General features: G+C 40.4%; 1 protein-coding gene across 1 annotated transcript; it reads left to right on the top strand.

The window, feature by feature from the left end:
• The first annotated feature begins 914 nt into the window (after positions 1 to 914).
• Positions 915 to 23932, top strand: SLC25A17 (solute carrier family 25 member 17). The gene is made up of 9 exons (XM_027722684.2): positions 915 to 1078; positions 5362 to 5422; positions 6425 to 6491; positions 8957 to 9108; positions 10136 to 10252; positions 10942 to 11087; positions 12961 to 13056; positions 17030 to 17112; positions 17573 to 23932. The coding sequence occupies exons 1-9, from the start codon at positions 929 to 931 to the stop codon at positions 17718 to 17720; spliced, it is 1020 nt and encodes a 339-aa protein (XP_027578485.1). The 5' UTR covers positions 915 to 928; the 3' UTR covers positions 17721 to 23932.
• Positions 23933 to 27125: the final 3193 nt, after the last annotated feature.

Here is a 27125-nt window from a genome sequence, read left to right as displayed (position 1 = left end):
CTCCCCTGGTGCAACTTGAGACTGTTTTCTCTTTTCCTGTAGCTTGTTACTTGGGAGATGACCAAGATGACCAACCCGCACCTTGCTACAATCTTCTTTCAGGTAGTTGCAGAGAGTGATGGAGTCCCCCCCGCAGTCTCCTTTTCTCCAGGCTAAACCACCCCTGTTTGAAAATGCACCAGGCTCAACTGGTCCACATGGAATAAGAAATAAGAAATTATCATCTTGAAAAAGTGTTACTTTAGAGATACCAGACTTTATGTAAGTAGAAGAGGCTGCAGTTAGAAAAATGCAGAATCAGAATGTGAAGTTAAATATTGCTTCCTCTTTGTAATTAAATGCTTATGTTAAATGTTTGGGAAAGGGAATCACCGAATGGGCCGGGTTGAAAAGGACCACAGTGGGTCATCTGTGCAACCTCCCTACTCAAGCAGGGCCATCCCAGAGCACATTGCATAGGATTGAGTCCAGACAGTTCTTGAATATCTCCAGTGAGGAGGCTCTACAACCTCTCTGGACAACCTGTTCCGGTGCATGGTCACCTGCACAGTAAAGAAGTTCTTCCTCATGTTCAGGTGGAACTTTCTGTACGTGAATTTCTGCTCCTTGCCTCTTGTCCTATTGCTGGGCACCACCGAGAAGAGCCTGGCTCCATCCTCCTGGCACCCTCCCTCCAGATACTGATAGACACTGATGCGGTCCCCGCCCAGCCGCCTCTTCTCGAAGCGAAGCTGGTGGTGGAGGGAAAAGGCGTTATTGTAGTTTCAGAGGAAGGAAGAACAATGCATTTCCCGGATCCCTAATCCTATATTTTTCTCAAAAGCCACGGAAATCACCCCAAGCGGCCCCTCCGCCTCCCTCGCGCCCGCCCATCCCGGGCCCCGGCGGGGGGCGGGGCCAGCGGCGGCACGTGACGGGGGCGGGCGCCATGGCGGGCGCGGGGGCGGTGGGCGGCAGCCGGGACCTGGCCGGGGCCGCGGGGCCGCAGGGCCGGGCGGCGGAGCAGACCCCGAGAGCCGCCGCGATGTCTTCCGTCGCCTCCTACGAGAGCCTGGTGCACGCCGTGTCCGGGGCCGTGGTGGGCGGGCGGGCCGGCGCCGGGCGGGGAGGGGGCCGTGCCGGCCTGGCGGGGGGCGCGGGCCGCCCTCAGCCTTTGTTGGGCTGCGGCGGGACGGGGAACCGGGCGCGGGGTTCGGGGCAGCTCGGGGCCAGCGCTGGGCCCAAGCAGCCGTAGCCTCTGCTGAGCCCGGCAGGAGCTGCAGGGGTGCCCCTCAGAAAGCCGGCGAGGCGCGTCGGGAGCTGAGCATCACTGCGGTGGTGAGAATCGAAGCCTCTCAGAAGCTCAGGCAGAGGGGCAGCACCTCAGCTGTGCGGTCCGAGAGCTGCACCGGGCATCGTCGTCCTGCCACGGCCTCACAAACGCTTAAGAGTTGCGAAGGGTGAGGCAGCGCATAGATGTTAATCAAAACGTAAGGCGAGTGCAGTGCAGCCCGAGGAGATTTGTATCAGTTACTGAATTAAATTTTTTTCCCATGACGCTTGTAAATTAGAAAGTAGTGTTTAACTTTGGTAGATTTCCTAGTATGCCCAGCCCTTGGATTTTTCTTTTCAGAATATCTTAATATCTTAACAGCAAATCCGCCTTCTACTTGCAACAGATTAGGGATTTTGGTGCATGTAGCATGTTGGGTTGGGCATACTGATGGATAGAAAGAACTCTCCATGTCTTCTGTAGGGTGAAAGTCACTAAATGTTATTGAACGATAAACACTGAAACAGGCTGCCCGGGGGGTCATGGAGTCTCCCTCTCTGGAGACATTCAAACCCTGCCTGGATGCATAACCTGCTCTAGGTGACTCTGCCTTGGCAGGAGGGTTGGACTAGATGATCTCCAGAGGCCCCTTCCAGTCCTAACTATCCTGTGATTCTGTGATAAAGGCTGATTCTAAAAGGAAAAAAAGACTAAAGGATGTTTTGCTTTTATTATAAATAAACACAAGATTTTTGTCTGCTCCTTCAATTGTTTTAAGTCAGCTTGTTTAAGCATCAAAGGCAATGGGGATTTTGTTTCTGCTTTCAAAAAATGAAACACTCTCAGATTATCTCATTATCGAAATACTACTCACTCTCCTTTTGCTGGCTTCTACAGAAGTCAGTAGTGCTCTTTAGCTCTCGCTGTTAGCTTCTCACCCTTGAAAACACATTGGTGTAATCAGGCTGTGCCCCTGTACAAAGTTTGTGGTGTGAACCGAAGTCATAAATCCAGCCATAAACACAGAGCTGTGTTGAGGTATTGAGTCAGAAGCACATGTCAGATCACAACATGATAAATTTTGTTTGTCTTCTAATATACTGAAAGTTTGCATACCTTCTAGGCTACCTAGTCGAACTTGAGACAAAGGAATAGTTTTGTGAGCAGTAAAAAAAAAATCAGTGCTTGATTTCCTGTAAACTTTAATCGAATTACATAAGTATTCTTTACTCTGCATGTAGCTAAAATGTAACCTTGTTGCAAAAGCTATAAGGGATGTGAATTTTATAGGAGCGTTTTAGCAGTAGTCAGGCTGCTTTGTTTGACTCTCAATGTTGTCTGAAACATAGTATTTAGTCTTTGTATATGTTTTAATTTTTTGTTATTACTGTTTTTTAGAAAGCCGAATGCCAGGCTTTGGTCCTGTACAGCTCTTCTTGGCAGCAGTCACCTCGGGCCATTTGTTCTGGCCACCTCTTGGCTACTGCACAGTTGTTTGTCTGGTACTGTGATTGATCATTGAACTGATCTGACTGAAGATGTAGCCCAGCGGAAAAAATTGTTTTTCAGCCAGATTAGTTTCTTTGTCTGCACCATCGTGTAGGTGTCTGAAAAGTTATGCTGCCAGACTGGAGGAGGCAGGGGTGCAAATACAGTTGACCAAGAGCCTGAGATTACATAAACCAGTCTGTACCTGTCCTAGTGATTATTCAGCAGTAAAATGACTTGACTTGGCAAACTACCAAGATTCAGGGCTGACAGGAAGGTGGTGGGAAGGCTGACAGCAAAGCCTCATCCTTCCAACAGTGCAGGGTCATACATGTCAGCATCTGTTCCTCCAACCAGTACTATGACTTACTTTCCCTGCTGGTCTCAAGTGTGATTCAGCAAGGAATCTGACTCTATCTTGAGGGCTTTTGTTGCTGGGGAAAGGACTGGTCCAGCTCATCCGTCTCGTTTTCCTTCCTTCTAGCTGTGAAATCCTGTGTTCTTCATATGATGCTTCTGGCAGCCTTCTCATCATCTAGTTGCCTTGTTCTATTTGTAAACCCAGGAGAAAAGTAACTTGGCTTTTCTGAGTTTATTTCCCTCAAATTAGCAAAAGGAGGGAAGAGGGTACGAATTGTCTTTTATTTGCAGTGGTCTATTAGGTCAGCTTAGTTATCTCTTGACATTCTCTTCAACTACAACTTCCTATAAGTTTTAAGCCAGTTTGACAGTCAAACACTGGAACAGGCTTCCTAGAGAAGTGGTTGATGGCCCAAGCCTGTCAGTGTTTAAGACATTTGGAAAATGTACTTAAACAATGTGCTTTAGCTTTTGATCAGCCCTGAGGCGGTCAGGCAGCTGGACTAGATGATCATTGTAGATCTCTTCCTGTAGTCTGTTTTGTGCCTTGCATCCACCTGTTTGTCCTGTGTGACACTAGCCCAGCTATTTCCCCATTTCCATTTTCTAATTTTGAGTGCAAGTGTGTGTGTGTATGTTGCTGCTGTATGGTGGATTGCATTGAGAGTAGGATTCAGGATGGATCTCACTTTGGGAGGATGGAAGCAGGATAAATTGAGCAGGGGAAGGCTGGAAGTTGTAGTGACTGTACAGTCTTATTCTGTGTGTAGGTGTGTGTAACTGCGTTTTGAGGTTGGCTTCAAAATTGCGGTAGTGCAGCCATCATTAGGAGGTGTGTTTTGGCTCTTTCTGGCACTTTTTCGTGCTGGCACTAACCTAACTGAAATATATTTTTATAAATTTTCAGTCAGGTGGGTTCATTAATCCTACTTGCTGTCCAGCGGGGTACATGGTAGGTACTGAGAATGAGCAGACACAGGACAAGTGTGTGGGAGAGCAGAACCAACCGTTTTGGCAAGAGCCCAAACGGAATGGGTTAAAATAACCAGGTAATTGTGGCCAAGTGTTTCCCTTCGTCTGCTGCCTGGTGTTATGAAAATTGGGAAAACCTAAATCTGGTTAAGACTTCAACCAAGAGTTGCCCTAGTGAGGAAACACCACCTGAAAAATAATCCTCTGTTGCTGGTAGTAGAGATAAATCCAAGCAGCTTGCTTGGGAGCAGGAGTGTTTCCAGAGGCGAAGCTCACTTATAGCGTAACACAGCTCTAGAAGAGCTTTAAACACAGCACTTGTGTGACTTGCTGTATCCCAGACCTTCCCACCATTTGAACAGTTTGCATGACTGCTAATGGAAGAGTGCCACAGTTTTAGCAATCACTTGATGCATGGAAAACAGGTTTACACCAAGCCAGGGCCTTTTTTTTTTTATTTTGTTAGATCTCTTTTCCAAAAGCTGTGCAATATTATTGCTGGAGTATTAAAAACTGAAGAAGGTGAGTGATGGCAGGGAGAGAAAGGGAACAGCTGCTTGTATGGAAGATACGGGTATTTGCAAATACAGTATTTAACCTTTTGTAAAGGATGGTGTCTTATAGCTTCTCCATTTAGAGGCTTTAATGGTTGGATCACATAGGAAGTGAAGAGGGCATTGGATTCACAAGACATGAATCTGGTGACATCTAGGTCATGATTTATTGAATTCATTATACGTAATTCATGCCACTGAGTGTCTTGGTAGCTGATCTTTATTGCCTAAACTGGAATTTAATGTAAAGCTAGATTAAGTCTTGAAAAACATGTATCATCAGTTTTTTAATGAACAGAAATTTCAGTTTGGTCATTGTTTTCTTATTCAAAACAAGGTTATTGTAACACAATGTTGTTTGTGTCAGTCTTTTTTTGTTTTTTTTTAAACTAGAATTTGGGTATTGAGACTAATGAGAGGTAGAAAAAGTGCAGTGTATTTGTCTGCTGATGCTCACTTTATCAGCTCTTGGACTTCAAAAACGTCCTCCTTGGGCAAAAAGCTTTTAATGGTTTTAATTATGGCTTGATCTAATGCAAGAGAAAAAAACCCCTGATTTGTAAGTATGGGACCAAAACCCACTTCATATAGACATTGTTCTGCTTGGAGTTTATCCCCTTTTTAAACTTGCTCAGCAGACTGGTTTCTGGGTGAGAAGCGAAGGGCTACAAAGAGTGTAGCAGGCACTGTACAAGCAACTGATACACCATATAGCCAGTTTATTTTGTTTTTCAGGGCAGTATGACTGCAATGACTGTATTTTTTCCTTTGGATACAGCTAGGCTTAGACTTCAGGGTAAGTGTCAAACTCTAGTTTCTTTGTACAATGGCGTTTCTGTTCGTCTTGACTTGGGCACTTGTAAGGGTGGTTCTAGGGGGATATTTTACGTGAACAGAAATCTTACCTGTCTAACACTAACACCATTTTTCCAGCTGAAGGTAATTCTTCCTTTTGAAAGTATTGGGCAACCTTTTAATTAGCTGAAAAGACTGTGTGATCTGTGGCCAAACATGGGTTTTAGATGGTTATCTAAGACGAAAGAGAAAAACAAAGATGTGAGATTGCACAGGATTATATTTGTGTGTTGTTGGTTTTGGCTGCTGAAAACACTTGAAAATGCAGGGGCACTATCATGAAAAACTAGTCTAAAATTATAACTGAGGATAGTTTAAAGGAAAAAGTCAGGATTAGAACTGGGATTAGGAATACCCAGTATTTACAAAAACGCATCTGAGTATAAACTTTTTTCTGACTCTCTGTCTTCTGGTCAAAAGTCACAGAATCACCAAGCATTTTATTACTGTGACTAAAGCTCTATTAAGAACCCGAGGGAGATCATCGGCCAGGTTGTCAGAAGTATGTGGCTGAGAAACGAGCACCATATTGCTGTTGGACGGCTCTCAATGCAGGAAGAGACAGGGTTTTGCTAGTGGTGCTAGTCTGGTGTCTAAGGAACAATTTTGAGAGCAGTTAGGCAGGCCCAATTCGAGTCCCCTACCTAGGGGAAGCCTACCTTCAGTTCATGTCACCAGTATCAGGAATTGGTAACTACAGATACTCTGGGGCACAGCAGAACCTGCTGGTTTGGGGAAAAATTAAAAAAGGAAGTAGCCTTACCCAGCAAATGAAAATAAGGAGATGTTTTATGGAATTGCTGCAGAAATAGGGAGCATCTATCCTGTATGAGGAAGAAGAAACAAGTGCTTCTGGGGTATATTCAGAAAAACAAGGATAAGGACTTGAAAAATAGTGCTAAAAATTGGAATAATCGAAAAGTCTGATTCTTCTGTTTTCCAGTTGATGAGAAGCGGAAATCTAAGACAACACCGGCAGTTCTTTTGGAAATAATCAAAGAAGAAGGCTTGTGAGTAGATACTAATTTTCTGCTTATCTTCATGTAGACAAGCTCTAAAACTAATTTCACTTTGCTTTTAAAGTGGATTAGTTAGCTCGTATCTGTGTGAACAGATTTTTGTTCTGAATTGAAATGTCTCCATGTAAGTGTGATATGACTTGCATAATCTTATGTGTTCATCTTTAGCTAATTAGGATTAACTTTCTTGAGCACCTTATGCAATTGATCTGTTCAGTGATGTAACTGTGCCTTCATTAGAGAGGTAGCTGTGCCTCCTCAGAAATGCAAAGGGACCTTCAGGTACCTGATCAACCAGCTCTGTCTGCCTGGATTCTTGGGTGTGTCAATTTCTCATAAGCAAGATGAAACTCCTGGGCAGCCGAGCCAGATTCAAAAGGAGAATTGAGACACGTTTCCCAGTTGGAAGGTTTTTTCCTGCTCCTAAACATGTAGAAGTAAATAACACATGACTCTGTGCTGGTGGGATTCAAGATCTGTCTAAAAGCAGTTAATTTTCGGCTGTGCTGCACTTTTGTATTTGCCACAGTCTAAGCTGAGCTGGCTGGGAAAAACTGTTGTATGCCTGTCCTTGTTAGAAGTATTTTCTTAAGGGAATCCCTGGAACTCCTAAGTAGACTAGAGCTTCTAGGACATTAAACTTGACAAAAGTTTAACTTGGCCCATAATGTTCTGCCACCTTTGAACTTGGGCAGTTGGCAGTTGTACGCATGAGGAGTTCTCTGCCAGTTGGTGATCCCTCTCGTTCACGTTCCTGTGTTGCTTTTGTCATGTGAGGGTGGCAAATAAACTTCAGTTAAAAAAAGGTGAAAGGAAAAAAGTTAAAAAGCAAAATTAAGAAGTTAACTGGGGTGGAGAGACTGCAAAAGTGGTCATCCTACTTTTCCTGTGAAACTGAAGAATCAGTAACTCTGGCAAGAGAAGAACATCGCTTCTTCCAAGGTATTGGGAAGGCCTGGCTAGGCAATGGTACTAATTTTAGAGATGTGTTTGGAGTAACAAAAACACACCAAACAACAGCAAAACTGAAATGTGATGTGAGATCATAAACGTATTGTTCACATTAGCTTTAGAGTCTTGTCTCATAATATACTTTTGTGAGCTGCTTGTTCTCATCTAGATAAAGCAAATAGGTTTAGCTAATGGACTTTCTGCAGAAGTTTATCAAGCAACTTTGCTTTCTTACTTGCACTTTGTCTTTTTCTGGGTGATTTGAAAGGTGTTTGTTAGTGTACACTGAGTTTTTCTCAAAGTTGCAGTTTGGAATGGAAACTTAGGGGTTTTTTATGTGCAGAATTATTTGTGTGTGAATTACAGATGCTACCACTGACAACTTAAGTCATTTAAATAAACTCATGGGTTTTGTTTTAGTTTCATGTTTTGTACTGCAAGATGTTTCATTTGATAATCATCAAAAATTGTTCTTAATAAATCAAGAAAAAACAAACTAACACGCTCAGTTAGAGGACATAGTCCCCACAGCAGATTTCTCTTTTTCTTTTCCAGCACAGAAGAGATAGGTAATATAAAAATTGTTTTAATATGACTTATGAATAACTGTATAGTCATTTAATTTGTAATTATAACTGTATGTTTAGCTAAGGCTGTAACTTCAGAAGCAGTCTTAATAATGTGGTGTATTCCCAGCTACATAGGAGGGATGGATTTGAGACAGAAAACTAGCATTTACATTCTAAAAGCAGTCAGATTTTTTTGTGTGTTTACCAGCCTTACATCTTTTACAGCCTCCTTGGAGATCCTTATATTCTATGTATTCCCAATATTTTAATGAATACTAAAGAGCCTCCATAATTACTGCTGTGGAGGAGATTTATTATGCTTTTAACATGATACCAGTTCTCTACCTGTTCTGTGCAACTCCAGTGAAGGTGTGTATCATTATCTTTTTTTGGATGTGTTGTAGAACATGCTGGGAATGTAGGGCAGCTGTTGAGGTATCCCTGTTTTACAGGCTCATCAGGCCTGTGAGAGAAGGGAGCTTTGTTAGTCAGCTGTTACGAAATCGTTCTTAAATCAAGACAGATTTAGATGATATTTGGTTTTTCATCTATGATTAATATAGTTAAAGTTAACTAGGTGATGTCTTTTTTTTCTCTGACCTGACTAATTTTCTCTAGAATTTACTGCCAGGCATCTGTTAGAAATTCCTCTTGCCTGCAGATCTCGTGCCCCAGGTCGTATCCTTTGCAAAACTCTTCTTGGTGAAGTATATTAACTTCAGTAACTAGTCTTCCATTTTTAAATTTTATGTGAGAATCTGGACTACTTTTTTCCTTAATTTAGTATGGTTTGTTAGCATTGATATAAAAACATCTATTTTGTACTTTATGTAACATACAGTGTTGTATCTCTGGGGTCCTCCACCAACATGTAAAATCAACCAGATCACATAAATACTTTGCTGATCCTTACTGTGTCTTTTTGCTTTCCATTAGGTTGGCACCATATCGAGGATGGTTCCCTGTTATCTCCAGCCTTTGCTGCTCCAATTTTGTTTATTTTTATACATTTAATAGTCTTAAAGCCCTCTGGGTCAAAGGTCAGCATTCAACCACTGGGAAAGACTTGGTTCTTGGAGTTGTTGCAGGTAATACTTAAAAATCTCCGTTTTGTCAAGAATGTGTTTTTTGGTATATTCTGTCTAATGTTTTTCTTTATGAAGTCTTCTGGAGGTCACACTGAGTGCTCAGACCTCCCAGTGTATGCAGACTTGCTTCTTTCTGATTGCTCCTTTATGTCCTTCCCACCTCGTAAGGAGATGCACAGAGCATTCCTGTTGTGAATTCTGGCACAAAGCACAATGCCGTTGTGGTCTGGTACAGTATTTGTGTCTGGCGTGGTGTTTGCCACGTATCTAAGCATCGTCACTAAGATGTTGAAGATAAGTGGCAGGGAGAGGTAATAGTTGCCTTTTATTTTTATTTAGAGAAAAAGAGATATGCAATTCTGAAATATTTTCAATTAGGTAAGGAATTTTCTTGTAAGCATTTGGGTGTCAGTTTTCAGACTTGTTTTTGGGTTATCACCTGAAAGTGGCAGGAAGTCCCTAGATACATGCAGGTCCAGTGGGACCATGTTCTTTTTTCATTCCATCCTCCTGTGTGGATGGTACAGTAGCTTCTTTGAAGGGATGATAACATTAAAGACCTTTCTAGCAAATCCAGCGTGAAAAATTACCGCTGTGTGCCTGTGTTTACCAGTAATATTCTTTAGGAACAATTGCTCATGCGACCACACAGAAACAAGCTGATTTAAAAAAAACCTGCAAAAAAGGTTTTTTAAGGTCTTGGATTTTTGATTTGGGTTTTTTGATTTTTTGGAAGGGGTGAATAGTTGGCAGTTTCTTGTTCTTTCAGTGTGGGCACAGTGACTGGCTAAATAGTTGACGGAAGTAAGTAAGGAAATTCTTAAGGTGGTTATATCACTGTGGTAAAATGCCATGTAATAACATTTTTGAACAAAGGCTACAGGAATTAGAGTGACAGCTTGTTAGTTAAATGTCTAGCTCTCCTTCAATGTCTGTAGTTTATATCCTTATAATGAAATCATATCTGGTGTAAATTTTAAATCTTCTGGTTCTTGCTGATTTTTCTTTGTGCTGTGTTTTGCATTAGGTGTAGTGAATGTACTCTTGACCACTCCTCTTTGGGTAGTGAACACACGTCTGAAGCTGCAGGGAGCAAAATTCAGAAATGAAGACATTGTACCAACTAATTATAGAGGCATAATAGGTAAGCACCCGTTGTTGTCTTCAACCAAAGAAAAGTTCATGAAATGAAATATATCAAGGACTTTGAAGACTTTTGTTCATATAACTGGTTTCACCCTGTAATAGCTATGCTTCTGTCACTTTGCAGTCATTGAGTTTTACGGGAAACTGGACTTTGCTATTTCTAACAGTAATTAAGACTTTGCAGTATGCACCCCTGTGACTAAAATGCCTTTTGTACGTTATAGAGATACTGGAGCAGTAGTGAGCCTTGTGAAGTGATAGCTGGGAGTCTGAGTTTGGGCAGACAATCTGCAAATTAAACTTCACTTACCTTAGTCTCTTAATCATCCACATGTTCAGGCTGCCTTCCTTTTAAAACCAACCAATCAAATAAATATTGTTGTAATTTTGAAGAAGGTTTAGAAGACTTTAATGTTGATGCCATGCTTGTACTAAAAAGAGCAGGGTGTCTCTGCAGATGATAAGCTTTGTTTATGTTGGTGGTGATGTGAGCAAGAACCTCCTTTGTCAGTACCTTTCTGTTAACTTCTAGATTAAAATGGAAGGTAAAAATAGTTGCATAGAAGTCTGATGTGAATTTTTATACACTTTGAGTATTAGGCTTTAAGTATAACTTCTCTTACCTTTTATGGTAAGTGTTTTGTACTCAGAATTTTAATGATCTTTTCCCCCCACCTTTTGTCTCAGATGCCTTCCATCAGATAATAAGAGATGAAGGAGTCTTAGCTTTGTGGAACGGTACTTTCCCCTCCTTGCTTCTGGTCTTCAATCCTGCCATACAGTTCATGTTTTATGAAGGCTTTAAACGAAAGCTTTTGAAAAAGCAGCTGCAAGTGAGTATGTTTTGAGGCCAGATGGTGAACATGCTCTGTTATAAGACAGGTTCTTTGATATGCACCACTTGAACAAATTCAGAAGTGTAGGTTTGGTTTTCATTCTTATATTTTGGAGGGATTTTTTGAGTTAGTGTATCTAAAAAGGATCTAGCATCATGAAATGAGGTGTCAATCTTTCATGTCCTTAGGAAAGATATTCCTGTGATGAATTCCTCTACCTGTAAAAATAGAACTGCACCTCTTGTCCGCATTTGTTTACATTTGTTCACAAGTCTAGATTTAAATTAGAGATTTCAATTCTAATATGTCTTTTATAAGTCTGCTTTTAACACTTTCTCCAGTAAATCAAGTATATAGAACCTTCAAAGTATCACAGGTTTTCTCTGGGCCCTGTCATTTTAATAACATTTTTTTCTTGAAGCCCTCAATTCTTCAGTGTAATTTTTCCACGGATGGACACTAGAATTGAACCATATTGCAACCATACCTTCCCGATTCTCTAAATAGAAGCATAATCACTTTTCTGTCCCTGATTTATAGTTCCATTCTTTTTTCTTATTCTGTTGTATTTCACTATATCAGATGTAGAATCTCAGCTGAAGTCATGTTTCTTTTATGTTCTGGCAAACTGAAAAGCATTTGCGTTACATTTTCAGATAATGTCATAACATAATATATGTTTAAGCTCTGGCTTTTTGCTGTTAATTTATGATTTTAGGATGCATTGTCTGATTTAAAATGTTAGGTCATATCAGTATGTTTCAAAGCTATCTTGTTTTTCCTCAAGACATAGTGAGATTATTTTTACATGAGATTTTTGCACTATCAATGAGGCTTCAGACTTTTACTGTCTTTAGTTAGTACTGCAGCTGTAGCACTCCATTTGTGCCTGATGGATCTACCCAGTTACATTATGGACAGTACATTTTTTGTGTGATGAGCTGAGCTTCCCTCTGCATTGCTGTTTGCCTCTTGGCTAATGACATATTTATTTATATATTTATTTCTTGTATTTCTTTTAAATTCCTTAGTTCCACCTTAAATTAGGGCATTTCTTTATCCATGATCAGTGGAGAGGGAAAATAATACTTTTTTTCCCTAGCAATGGTAATTTTTATTTTGGACAATATTTTTCTTCCTGTTTGGTCTTTTCCTGATTGTCTTAAATATATCAGATTGATCCTTTTAGGATGTGCATGTGTAAGCATTTTTGTGATTGCAATCAATATATTTTGGAAATTTCAAGCACGTTTTGATATGGGCACCTACTTATTTTCCTTGATTAATTCACACTGGTAGACTGAGATGCATTGTAATCAGTATAGGTTATAACAATATATTTGGTGCATCCTGGAACAGTGTGGGCTTTGGCAGTGAGGATGGGCTTCCAGCAGGTGTTCTTAAGTAATAGGGGATGAGATTTTTAGCCTATGTCATCAAGACTAAAATTATGCCTCAGGATTACAGGGTGATGTTCAAGGAGTCTTTCACTGTCACCTTTTCACAAGCACCGTGTGACTTGTTAGTTTTAGTTGCAAAACCTGAAATGCCTATTGATGATACGTTTAAAATTATACTTCCTTATCTTTTGTCTACTCTTGGTGATTTAAATTGGTCTAGTTGTATGGCCTTATATAAATGCAAAAGCAGGTAGAAGTGAAAAAATAAACTTTAGTTGTGGGCAAGTAAGTTGGTTGAACTGTGACTGACTCTTTAAATTGAGAAGATCTAGGGGTTTCATGAAATCTTCGTGCCAGAGATCCTTAGATAATCTGGTAGCTGGTACCTCTACTGAATCCCCAAACATATATGGGTAACTGGCTGTTTTGGTACAATGTGAAAATAAATATGTTCTTTATCTGTTGAACAGCTCACATCTTTGGATGCTTTTGTCATTGGTGCAATAGCCAAAGCAGTTGCCACGACCCTCACTTATCCTCTGCAGACAGTACAGTCAATTCTGAGGGTAAGTAATAATTTTGTTTCAGGGTGACTCTGCCTTTGACTTGTTCTGTATCATGCAAGCGTTATTCATATGGCTAGTTTTTATTTGAATTATTGCACCCATCATTCTGGGAGGTATTTTTGCACGGTGCAGGCCAGTGATTAGGATGTCTCTCCTCTTGGATTCTGATCGAACTTGATGTTAGTGGTGCACATTTGTTTCATGTAGCTGGTAGGATTGCCAGCGTGGTGCATCGGTACAGAAGCTGATGCACTATGCTGCTTTTACACACTACAAGAACGTACATTTACTTCTTTGAATATAAAAGGAAAATGCATCAAGTGAGAAGTTAAATTTAAATCTTCTAAACCCAATCTGTTTCCAGATGACCTAGAGTAATAAAAGAAACGTTCTGTTCATAGGCATTGTTGTTTGGATGATGATCTGACCTTGTCAGTATCCAGAATATGATTCATCAGGGGAAGCTGAGGTCCCTCATAAACATCTTTAACCACTTGCCTGGCTGTTTAGGCTAATTGTAGTGGTAATGGTAACACTTGCACTTTTTCTTACTTTCGGCTCGTATCTATGCTGGATAATGCTGCTCCTTTCAGGATGTACCAATATTGTTGGAATATTGACACAAGACAAAACTTGTTAGCAGGGAGGAAGGAGGAGACCTGGCCATGCATAAGCATATTGTACTTTAATTTCTGTGCTTTTAAATCTGTTTTTATAACAGTTAAATATTAATAAACTTTTCCACATGAAATATGATGCTATTTTCCTAAGTATGGAGAAGCCTTAAATTAATGGTAAAGTCATTATGTTCTAAAACTTGTCTAAATTCTGAGAATTAGTTGAATTATTGAAAACGAGCCTTCTGTGCTAAGGGTATCACTTTTCAGACTTCTCTAATATAGGAATTTTCTTGTTAATTGTACATCTGGAAGAATTAATTTTCAACTAATTTTCAAGCAATTTTTTAATTATTTGAGTTATTCTTCTCTCTAATTAGAATGAAATAAATGTATTTTGATTTTTCATAGCCTGTAAAAAGATACTTTGGGTGCTATATTTCAAAGCAACAGGACTTGAATACGTTTACTGTGTAATTTTGTCAGTTGCCATCTTTCCTGAAATTTTCATAATTTTCGATCAGCTGAGCTAGTGCTTTCATTCAATGTCTTATCCTTTTTTAACAGCCTGGACACTCCTCAGAAGCTAAACTAATAACAAGAATTCTATTATTGGAGTGACAGACACAAAAAATATTTAAGCAAATATAGCTCTGTTTGGATAAGTTGCAACATCAGTCTGTTTTTAATTTGTGATGCTTTTTCTGCTGGTGTGAAGGAGAACTGGAAGGAAAGTTGGAATGCTCTGTTTTAGCCTGAGCATTGCACGGCAGTGCAGGTTTCATGGGGCTACATCCCTATAAGAGCTTCAGCCCTTGTTCCTTTCCATGGTTGCTATAGAAGTGGCTACAGTCTTGTGGTTTCATGTTTCATCTGTCTCCTTTTAGCTTTTTGAATGAAATTCTTCTGTCTCATGATGACAGAAGAACAACAGCTTTGGTAAGTTGTGCTGCCAGCTTGGTGTACTGCCCAGCTGCAGCTTCCTGCTCACCTCAGCTGCAGTGAGCCAGTTCCCTGCTGGCTTCCCAAGCAGTGATGAGTTGCCTTTCTGTGGGAGCACAGCTAAGCCATCAGTGTCCTGGTGGGAGGGGGGATTTTTCTCACAGTGGCCCACTGTGAAATGAAGTGGCCTATATGATACTTCTCCATGCAGGACTGTCCTCTCCCTGTGATGGTGAGGAACACAAGCACCCTCTCTCTAGTTCTGCAGTCCCTAGGTGTGACTTCGGTCCCTTTGCTCTATGAAAGAATAGCCAGGAACCCTGAACACGTCTGCTGAGAACAGCAGAAATATGCATCTGTTGTACCTGAACTGTCCAGTTCAGACATGCTCTGCTTCATGATGCATTTCCTAATCTAAAGCTAGCATTGTTGTGTTTGAAGTTTTTGATACTCACACTAAGTGATGCTAAAGAAAAAGACTATGAATAAAGGTTTAGTATTTTCAGAAATAGCATTCTGCATGAAGTATGCTTTATATAGTTGTAGGGAGTTTTTTGAAACTATTTTAGCAGATTTACACAGAAGCTAATACAAGCTCAACTTAATTCATATAAACTTACACATCATAACGAAATTCTGTCATCAAAGTAGAAGTATAGGACTCTTTTTTTTTCCTTTTCAGCCTTTAACCTTTAGAAACCTACTTTTGTTTGAAAGTTATTAGGGTTCTTTGTAATGAAGGTTCTGCACCTTTGCTTTCAGCTGTTTGGCACAGCACTCTTCTTGATAAAATGAACAGTTATCCTGTGTAATTAATTGACAGTAGTAGCAGCTTCCAGCCTTGCTGTTTCATATGTCTATCTCCTTTTCAGGATGACACATGACATACATGATGCTGGTTTTACTCATTATGCAGTGAAACTGTTCTTTAGCCTATGTGTCAGTAAAAAGCAGATAAATTAAAATTGCCTCTGGAGATATAGCAACACTTAATATTCTTAGTGATCCTGGTTGAAGAACTTCTCTTTAAAGTCTCTTTTCTCTTTCACAGAGAATGCTAGTCCCTTTGGGAAATCTCCTGCAGTAACCACTGAACTGTTAACATCCTAGTGAGAAATTAATGTTTTTTTTTCTCTCTTGATGAATCTTTGTTTGCAGTACAAAAATTGTCCAGTGGTGGAGAAAAGAGGAGAATGAAGCACCTAATCATGGTATAGTTTGGAAGGCTATGAGTAATCTGGGCAGTGACTGACACTGTAACTTGGAACCTAGTTGGCAGTTTTTTGGGGGGGTGTCTGAGTCTTTGACAGTAATTCTTAATACTGATTAATCAATACCAAATGAGTTAGTTGCTGGTGAGAAGATTGTGGATTTTGAGCACATATTTTAGCTAATAAAGGGAGAGTTTCACTAGCATTCTCTTGCTGCTGTTTCCATCTGAGTTGTTGAGACACACGGTATCATCCTGGCATTTTCTTAAAGTTTCTGAACTGCCTAAATCAGCTTGCATACTTCACCTACTGTCAATGGTAATGTCTTATACCTAAGATGCAGCAGTTGTTTCAGCAAGTTCTGGGAAAAAATCATCCATTTGCAGTTGTTCAAGTTCACCTTTCTTAGCACAGAGGCTTTATACAGGCTTCAAAAGCTATGAGGCTGTGCTGTTATAAATACAAAAGTGTGCCACTCTTGTATATTAATAATTCATAGTTACAGCTTGCTGACAGTACTATTGACCTGGATCAGATGAGAGTATCAGTGAATGCTAGAAAAGGAGTTACTGAAGTTGCTAGTTTAGCTCTGAGACACAAAACTACAGCAGCAGCTGTTGTGCCTACTGAAAACCAGTTTGGGGATAGGCAAGTGCAGTGAGTAAAAAAGAAATATTATTTAGGCCAGGTAGGTGGATCAAACAATTTTGGATTCTTCCACAGCAGTCCACACATAAGTGTTTTGCTTCAAGACCATTGTTGGGCAGATAAATTTTGTGTTCAGCTGTGCAATCTCAATGTAGTAATGGTTTGCAGATGTGTGAGTGAATCTTTGTCAAGTGAAAGCTGAGCAAGCCAGAAGGAACTTGCTTTGAATGTCATATCCCTACGAAGACTCTGCAAATTATGCTTTTGAAATCTTGAAAACTCTTTCTTCCACAGCAACCAAAAGAGGAAATACGGCCATGTGTAACACTTTGGTAGAATCCATCTTAAAACCAAAACAAATTATTGTAGCCTATACAGTTTTAATGCTTGCTTTGTGAGCTTTGGCCTCAGTTAGTTCCAAGCTGATGGCCATATGACATGGAAAATGTTTAAAGAAGTTTAAGATAGGCTCTCCAGATTTCGTGTATGTGTGGCATTCTCTGCCAGGCACTGTGGGGAAATAGTACAAGAAAATGCTCTTTGTTTTTTTTTCAGTTTGGACGCCACAGGTTGAACCCAGAGAACCGAACACTAGGCAGTCTTAGAAATGTTCTTTACCTTCTTCAACAGAGAGTGAGGTGAGCTTTCCCATTTTTTTTTCTCCTACCATGATATAGAAGACTTAGGCATTACTAATATGGTGAAAATGTTGCTGGATCTGAATTTTGTTTCTTTGCCTCCCTTAAACTTACCATTTCAGTCAACCTGGTTTTTGTAATATCTTGCAGAATAAGTCCACAAACCCAAATTCTCCTAAATATCTGTATAGTAAGTGGCATTAAGGATACATATGGATACCAATTCATTCCAACTCTCATCTTGAAAAGCAGGTTTCTTGCACAAAAGACCTTTAATTTCTGCAGAATTTTCTCTTTAAAATATTATTAAAGGTAGCTGGCACTGGAGATCAAGAATGGGTTTAAGATTCCTACGGTTATCTTTTACTTGTGATATTAATTCTTCATTGTAGTGTACTGATTTACTTATAGAAAGCTATTCACACTTGTTTTCTTGTTTGGTTTTTTTTCTCCTCCTTAGGCGTTTTGGATTAGTGGGACTCTACAAAGGCCTTGAAGCAAAGCTCCTGCAGACAGTCCTTACTGCTGCTCTTATGTTTCTGGTATATGAGAAACTGACTGCTGCAACCTTCACAGTCATGGGATTAAAGCACTCACGCAAACATTGATAAAGGAACCTATGCCAAAGATTATGGGGTCTAGAAAACACATTCTGTTTTTGAGACCAGGCTGGGTAACAAAGGGTCCTCACTTCCTCTACTTCTTTTTTTAGCCACCTCTGTCTCCAGTATTTGGAGAATCTGGAATATGCTCTATAGGACCTGTTGCCACAAATTCAGGGGTAGTCCATTCCCTATTGTTCTGTGGACTCACTGCTTTAAGAAACAAAGACACCTTATTTAAGCACTTGACATAAAATTTTAATGATTATATGATTTGGTTGACATTCTTGGTGAGAATTAATCTCTGTCACTATGCTTTCTTGTTTTCCCTCAAATAGTCCTCAGTTATTCCTGTATCTTTACCTTCTGTCAGCATCTGGTGGGGCTGGTTTTGTTTTATCTTCCTTGGGTGCCTCAGACACCCCCCCCCAAACAATTGTGTTATTTTCCTTGACCTGTGTTTGTCACTTCATATTTGGTTTATTAAAATAATTCATAAAGATTAAGATTTTTGGCATAGTTTTCTTTTACTTTCAAGTATGTTTGTGGCACAGGATGTGATATTGCCCCAAGTACCTGGTGGTGAGGTCTCTGAACTGCTAGAATGTACATTACGAGCAAGTGGACATTCTGTCTTCTTGAATCCACCTGTTTTGAATCTTGAAAATTTTGAATGCAGATACTGGTTACATAGAAGGAACACAACCTGTTGCTTCTTCAAGCTGCCTCAAGAAAATGGACTTGCTACTCAGAAATACACGAAGTTTTGTAACCCCATTCCTTGTGAGAATATGTGAATTCACACATTCTCATGCAGACAGGGGGCACTGCCCTATGCTTCAGAACTGCTATGCCATCTCAAAAATGTGCTTTAATTATTTTTCCACTGATCTTCCCAGACTATAAAGCATAAAGGTCATAACTGTTGTCCCAGTTAATGTATATGTGTATGTTCTTTTTGCATAGTTTTGGTCAGTACTCCTCGACCATAAAATCCACATTAAATCCTGCTGTGTTCTGAAGAGCAGTTTTCTATTTGAAGTATTGAAAAATGTCATGGCAGTTTAGCACCAAGAATGTATGGGAAAAGACTTAAATGCTGCAAGAAATACATTACCGAATTACAAAATGGCACATTTTTTTGGAGTCTTAATTGTAAGTATGAAATTGGAAAGCAATTCTGCAGATGTTGTCTTTTGAATAAGAGTAAAGGCCAATTGCTTCTTTTAAGAATATTCAGAGTACCTATACAAGAAAAATCCAGTTCAACACTGGATGATTTTCAGTCCAAGTAGGATTTACATATGACAAGTAAGAATGAAAAAGTGCAATGAGCTGTAATTATACTTTGTTAAAGGATGAAACCTAATGAAAGACTGGAGACCTCACCCCTGGAAAAGAATGAATCACAGTTCTGAAAATTTCCATGAAAATACTCTGACTGAAACAAGGTGCCCTGTGGAAAGGTAGTCTGCTGTCTTTTTGGTGTTTTTAGTAAGAAATTTGAAATCGGTAGTATGGCTCTTGAAAAGCTACCTCACATCAAAAGTCCTGGTGTCAGAATTGTTGTGGGGTAGCAAAGTGGTTCTCATGCTACTCTGGCTGAAATCTATGTGGCTTCTGGGAGCTGTAGTTTAGCAGCTCAGGTTGCTGTGCTCTGTGGCACGAAGGAGCAATTCCTACAGAAATATTTTTTTGGTTGCTATACCTATAAGCAGAAAGTAAATGCTTGCTAGCATTTACTAGCCAAAAAATACTTGTCTGTCTGCAGCGTGGACTCAAAGGGATAAAAAGTATCTCATTTTTGCAAAAAAGCTGAATACAGAAGCCCCATGTAGAGGAGTGCTGGCCTTGGCTGTGTCTGCGTTACTATCAAGTCTGGAAGGAACAGACATTTTGCACTTAACTCTCTACTTGGCTCTGCTGACCAATTATAATGAAACAGTTTCATAAAGGAATGAAAGCAAAAGCTACTAAAGCCGGGAGCACCTTCGATCTCCTTTTAGTGGTAGACATGTGGCATTTGAAACTTTTTTTTGCTTCTCCATTCTCCAGTATTGATTTAGGTATTAGTCTGAAATAACTGAAAGACTACTTAACCTTGTGTGACTGAGCCAAACTGCAGATGGTTGAGGAATTGTTCAGTCATTCGTTCAATCAGCAGGCAAATGTTCATGTTACAGCTGGTACCTCTGCCTTAGTTTTCTCAGGCGTAGTTTGAACAGATGATGACATTTATCTTGGAATGCATAGAATTATTTCTGGCTTCGAAGGTGTAGGTGAGTATCTTTGAGAAAGCATAAATTATCAAAGTAAACTGTGAAAGACTATTTCTAATCTTTGTACTGAAGTTGTAAGTCACCCTTGGTGAATACTGTCCAGAAATAAAGCCGAAATACAATCATTTTACTCTATTTTAAAATATATTTATATAAATTGTTGTTTGCTGATGTCCCCCCTCACAAGCAAACATATAACTTCGGGGGGTAGTGTAAAGACATGATTCAGCTAAGCTCTTGTAGTCATTTCACTGGAAAAAATTAGTTGTAGGAGAACTAATGACAGAGTTCCACGTCAAACATCACAAAATATGCAAGTTTTCCTTTGGACAAAAATGAGTCCTGGCAGACAGCGTTGTGTCAGTTCAAGCTGAAAATAGACATGGAAACAGAGTATGAGGTGCTGTGGCAGCAGCAGCTCTATGCACAAGTACCTGCAGTGGCAGCCTCAGTTGCCAGTGCACAATACTTCTGCTGTGCACTCAGTACGTAACTGTGTGTTCCATTCAAAAAATTGTGTCAATTCACTTCTGGAGAACCTAACAAAAAATATTTTCATCCTCAGGTGAAAAATAGACCTTCTCCCTAATTTTTTAATACTGTTTTTGAGGGAAGAGAGAAAGGAAAGATGATTATCAAGGACAGCAGCAGAGAGGATCGTCTGTCTTAGCCAAGTTCCGTCATGGATAATTCTGACCTTGGCTTAATTTAGGAGATTTAAATTTAATCCTATGCTGTTCTTTCTCTTCCCCACCTCACACTTAGACCGAAGGTAGGAAATCCCTGTGGCATCTTAGAGATTTCGAAGCAAGTGGCATCTCAGGTATCTGTGATGTTTGGAATGAATTCTGCTCCTATTTGTATTCCAAACCATGTTTCTCATGATTATAGATTGTTTGCCTCTATAGTAGGACAGTATTTAAACACATTTTAACTTATTCAATGTTATTTGCATATATATATATGTATATATATCTAATATTGTATAACAGAAATGTTATTCACTAAGCCTCAGTTAGGAGGATGACAGCTGATAGAATATATTCTTTTTGTCTTATGTAATGTTGTTGAATTGCTGAGTGTTGCTAAATAACAGTGTCTGCTGCTGGAGCAGGCTGTACTTAGCTGGAAGCGTCTCCCCATCAAATGATTTTCCTTTTCTGGCTGCACTGGAGAATGTTATTAAAACCTGAAAGCTGGTGCATACCCTATGTGGGAGGAAAAACTAAGATTTACCTCCAGTCTGTCCAAAAGGAATAGAGTGTGCTGCAGTGCTGCACTGCAAAGCTTCTTGTCCAGATTAATCCTTTCGTTACATGTCTTACTGCTTATCTGCTGAGGAAGGAAGAGGGGAGTACTGACCCTGGGCCTTGCTGGAGTTTTGTAGTAAAGGCAGGTAAACACAGTCCATTCAGAGGAAAAAAACAGGTGAGCTTTCAAGATTGAGATATTCCTGCACAGTGCTCCGTTGAAAAAGGTATTCATTGCCATCAATGGAATTATTGTTTCACCACGTGTCAAAAACATTTCTCAACTGATGAGTGTGTTGCAGGAGAGCGCAGGGCCATGGGAGAGAGGGAGCTGTTTGAGAGGCCTGCAGTGCTTCAGGGCTTATGCCCATTGTTGCATTTTATGTCTTTTTTTTTTTCTTTTTAGTCAGTATGACTTTGAAAGCAAAGAGTTAGATGAGGAAGATGGATATCTAAACCAGGTGTTTTTATATAATTGTTTAATCACCTAATCTATAAGGCTGAATTCTGCATCTGCAAAGGCTGCTTCATCAGCATTATAAAACTCTCTCTGCCTCTTGCAGTTGCTGTCTCTCACAACAGAAACAGAGGGGTTTTAAGGCACAGTCTGATGGCGTGTGTGGGCTGCCGAGTCCTCTTCAAAGCAAGTTTTTGTAGTATGGAGAGGGTCCATGTCTTGCACGAATAAAGCTGTGCATGACTATGTGATCTGTAGGGGGCTGTTGGTGCTGACCCAGTGTAAAACATTACTAGTGTGAGACATCATATATAATTTATATAATATTTATAGCTTACAGGTTTTCATAGCAGTAGATAAAATAGGATAGTTTTAGGATTCAATGAACAACAGCAAAAGAGCTCATTTTGAACTGGCAATAAACTGCCTTCTACAGAATTATTTTAACTTCTGTATTCTTCTTTGGTTTGTGCTTGAAAGAATGGACTCCAGAACTTTCTGGAAAATAATAACTAAAATGAGATCTATTCACCTCTCTGTTTGGCAGATAACATTTTTCTCTGCTGTTCGTAGCAATGTAGTGAATGTGTCAAAGCAGCCTGGAGGACAGCACTGTCACTTCAAGGTAAGGGGCAGAAGCTTGCGAAGAGATGGATTTTATTTCCCTCTACAGCTGGGGAGGTACCAGTGCAGTTACTGCAGCTGGAGGAGAGAGAAGAGCAGCAATTTGGTGGTGGTCTAGTTCAGAAAGCCCAGCAAGACAAGAGTCTGCCCCCATGGCTTGCAGTGATGGAGATGTACAAGTGATAACAAGGCCAAAATCTGTGAGAAGTTCCCAGACATCCATCTCCAACATGTGAAGAGATCCTGACATAGAACTTGCATGGTGGGGCCTGACTCGCTGAGGTGCTATTGCAGCACCAATGAGCTACATGGGTCACGTCATCCTCTCAGCTGTACCAGCACTGAGTCTTCATTTTTACAACCCCTGATGGAAAAATTGGATGTATATTCTTTTGGAGCTGGAATGGTCTGGATAGAGGTTTTTTTTCTTGCTGAATACCCCGTTACTCAGCACTTTTAATTTGCTGTGAGCATTGTAAGAGAGTTGGAAAGGACTTAAAAGACACACGGTTATTGGTCACACTGGGAGCAGCACCTCAGAAAAGCAGATTTTAACCACAGGGAAATCCTCTTCACAGTGTTGTATTTGTAGCTTTAATGCCAAACACCAGATTGATACACATGTGCTGGGCGCAGGGATATCTGTGCAGAAGAGGCCTGGGATTAAACACCACCAGCTCGGTGCGGTGGTATCAGCCCCAGTTTATCCATAGGAAAACATTTTTCTGACTTCAGCCAGTGCTCAGCTCACACTGGGAGAATTGCAATTGTTAGTGCTTGTTATCCAGCTGTCGTCACAGGGCACGTTGGTCTTATTCTTAGTAACAGCTAATCTCTTCTGTACGCTTACATCCAGATATGGAGCATGAGGTTGGGGGTTTTTTTCCCAATAGGATTTATTTGGAATTAGAGACAAATGCCAACCAGGCTTTGGCAGGCTTCACTGTGGCTTCCTTACTGAAAATTGTCACTTTATAATTCTTGGCCTGGCCTTTCTGATCTTCATCTGTGATGGACAGATTTCAGCATGTCTGGGTGGATTAAAAACATGATAGGACCTCCCTTTAGATGTTCTGTTAGCTGAGTGATGGTACATCAAGGCCCGGAGATGCTGTTTTGAACAAAAAAAAAATCTCCTTTGTCCTGTTGTTTTGGGAAGTTGATTGTTCTTTTAATGTCCTTGAGGAGCCGTGGTGACTTGCTGATGTGAAGGTTTTATGAAGCGCTGCCTTTCATGAATGCTGATGTGAGAAAACTAATTTGATGGATTTTTCTCATAATCTTTCCTCGTGCACATGTCCACACAGTCCCAAGCCTTGGAACCACCCTTTGCATACAAAACAAATGTCTTAATTTCTTTTGAATTGTTTCTCCTAGGCTTGCCTTGTGGCCGTGAATCAAGAATACTTTGACACCACAGTTTTCTAGTTTTGAGATTTTCAGGATTACAGCAGGCAACATATGAGGGTTTTGTATTTTTTTCACACAACAGCCTTTTCTTGTACTCTGTCATGTCTTAAAAGATGCAAGTTGGAGATTTCATATGATGCTTTCAAAACTCTGAGAGTATTTATCAAGAATAAACAGAATGTTGCAAGAAAACAGAAATATTGTGTTTAGTGGATATATTTCATCTTTAGAGGATAAAGTGAGGAAAATTTCTCTTTTTCTCATAAGCAGGGAAAAAGACAAAGAAACAGAGAAAGAATAAGAATTATTTCCTTGTTGCTTTTCTCTGGAGCAAATAAATGTAAGTTTTATCTAAAGCTGAAGCAGAATTTGTAATGGAGTGGCATATTGACCTCACCTTTGAGAATGTGTATTTTGTTTGACTAACCTTTTAGAAATGAAAACCGACTTTGGATGCCTTGTAGCTTCTGTCTGCAAGATGTTAACTGCTCCTGTAGCATGCCACAAGCTTTCATATTATTGCAAACTATAAACATACGCATATTCATATACATAAAAACTATATTAATTTGTGAAACTTGGCTCATTTAAGCTCAGCAACTCGATCTCATACCCTTTCTCCTTTAGGAGTCTCTTTTATTCCTGCTGAGTTAGAAAGGGCTCAATTCAGGAAGCCAGAGGGCAGTGCCGGTATTATTTGTATTTTTGGAGTATTCTGTTTTCGTTGGGGTTTGGTGTGTGTCCAGCAGAGGAAGGAGGCTAGACGCCAGGAGGTGGCAGCCAAGCCCTGCTGCCCTGCCCTACTCTCTCTCGCTTCCAACAACTGAAGCAGAGGGACTTTTCTGTGAGCCAAAAGAAATCAAATTACAGTCTGAAGATTTGAAACCTTAGCCTGGAGGGAGGGCACACCAGAAGGTGGAAATGAGGATAGGGCTGATGCTATTCTGCATAGAAAGGCTGGATCCCCTTGCCGGGTGTGGGGGTGCTTGCCTTTGTACTCTGCTGTGCATCCAACACTGCTTGTACACATTGGTGGGGTAAATTTTTTTCCTTGATGTCATTTTATCATTGTGGTGAATTAAAACCCTAGGTGAACCTCAGGCCTTTGTTTTAATACAGGCAAAATTTTTGTTTGTTGCCATGTCAAAATGTTAATGAATTGAATGTGCTACCTCTTGCCTTGAATGCTGCTGGGGAATAAAAGTTCACTAGTTGGGAAAATACATGTTGAATCAAGTGAGAGTTAGTTTGGTGGGAAGAAAAAGAAATAGTCAAGTGGTATGTTTCAGTGCAAGATATTTCAGAGGGGAGAGTGGAATCCATGAAGTTACATGGAATGGAAAAATTAAGTTGCAAGAAGGAAGAATTTGTACTGTGATTGTGGCAAAAGGTTGTCTGAATTCAGGCCATCCCTGGAATGTGGTAGGATGATATTTTCACGTTGCTGCCACCAACACAAAACCTGCCAGTGTCATGTTTATTTCACAGATTTGACATGATTTTGTGAGGCAGAGTGAATTACTTGGGCTGGCAAAAGTAGATATTGTTGCTGTGTGATTGTTTGCATTTTGGACAGTTTTGTTACTAGCTCTTGGCTTAAAGATGTCACCAAATAATTTCATGGTGCAGCCAACATCTGTGATTTCAGTCTCTGGTTTATGCAATTTGAGTCCCTGACGATGACCTGAGCCTTGAGCCATCCTTCCTCTGCCCAGCTAAAACTACACCACAGCTCTCATCGTGCCTAGAAATAATCTTTTTTTTTTTTTTCTTGTGAGGAGTTTGCTTTCTAGTTGCATTAGAAGGTCAGAGGTGAATGAGAGAATGTGGCCTCACACCTGTGGAAAACGCTTTTTCGGTTGTAAAAGCCTGTATGGTTTGTGGTGACAGAACTTCCTTCATTTGAGGTGACAAAGGAAGACTTCAAAGCATTGTATAAGGAAAACTGACTCTTCGCAACAAGAACTGTCCCAGGCAGCCACCTCTCCAGTTGCTTTCCAGAAGCTAGTGGGATTCAGGTTAGTTTCCACACAGCCATTATCTAGTATTGTATACACTGCAAGAAATGGGGAGGAAAAGTCGAAAGTCACCTGTTAAATGGACAGCACAATGACCTTGAACTCCTTTATTCTGTCCTGACAAGTCTTAATGTTCTGTCTTTTTCTGTTGGTGGAAAGAGGTGTGTGGCTCTGGAAGGCAAAGGAAGGGAAAAATGATGTAGCCATGGAAGGACATGCTTGTCAAAAGGCTCCCTGCAGCACTGCTCTACAAACATAATTAGCATTAAAACAGCACTAATAAATCTTGACTGTCCTTCCTAACTGCTGGAGCAGCTAATATGATGTATGATATGATGCCTGAGCACGAAGCTCGGCTTTCTGATGCCACACAAAAAGACATCTGACTGCCCTTGTCAGGGGATGGCACCAGCAAAGCCGCAGCAGAGCCTCCCCAAACTGCTCAGCCAGCTGTCCTCAGGAGCAGGAGTGACAGCTATGGCCAGAGCAAGTTCTACCTGGGGCATCCTCCTGGTCCCTCTCCTTCCCAGACATCTTTCAGACACAGGCCAGATGAATTTCTCTCTACAGCTGCAAGCCCTCTTTGCTGAGGGACTCCAGAGCCCCTTGACCACTCTATAAGCAGAAGTGAAGCTGACGCCTGTGGTGTGAGGATGATGAGTCCCATCAAAAACTCGTGCCTTTGTGCAAGCTGGGCCATGTGGTGGACCAAGTGGGTGCAGGCATTGTCCAAAATCTGTCTGGCTCTACTATATGTTACAAAATTGAGCACAGGGCATACAGTGCAGTTCACTGCATGTGAAGAGACAATGGGTCTGGGGGCTACGGTGGAGTCTGCAATCCTCCAGCTGTCTTAGTGCAGTTCAGATCATGTTGTAAACCTTTTCCAGGTGTCTCGTGCTGAGTAGAAAAGGGAACATATGTTTGATTTTACAGCGAATTCTGGTCCTTCTCTCTGTCTCGTGATCTGTAAAATGGGGATAACATCTGACCCCACCTCTTCCCGAGAGGAGAGACCTTATGAAAGTAATTTCCTTGTTCAGTGCTTTGGGGTCAATGCAAATGTCATGTGACTGTGACCTGTTTTTAAGCTGGAAGAGTAAGCTGGCCTAATGCTGACTTTTGGAGTGATCACTGCTGACACAGCAACATCAGCTGGCAGAGATGTGGCCAAATCAAGTTCAGGGCAGGTTATGAGGCAAACGAGGTCTCTCTCTGAGAGTTTACAGAGCAGGTTTGTTTCATCACCCTGTGTATGCTGCTGGTACTACTGATAATACTATTACCTGAAAGGAAGTTATTATTATTAAAGGAATAATTATTAATAATAATTATTTTAATCTGAACACAAAAAAAAGTTCTGAAACTCTTGA

Source organism: Pipra filicauda, unplaced genomic scaffold, assembly GCF_003945595.2.
Source record: "Pipra filicauda isolate LSUMZ 115617 unplaced genomic scaffold, ASM394559v2 scaffold95_size2449627_pilon, whole genome shotgun sequence".
NCBI lineage: Eukaryota > Metazoa > Chordata > Aves > Passeriformes > Pipridae > Pipra > Pipra filicauda.
The sequence above is the reverse complement of the archived record's forward strand: the minus strand, read 5'-3'. Positions and strand labels throughout refer to the sequence as shown.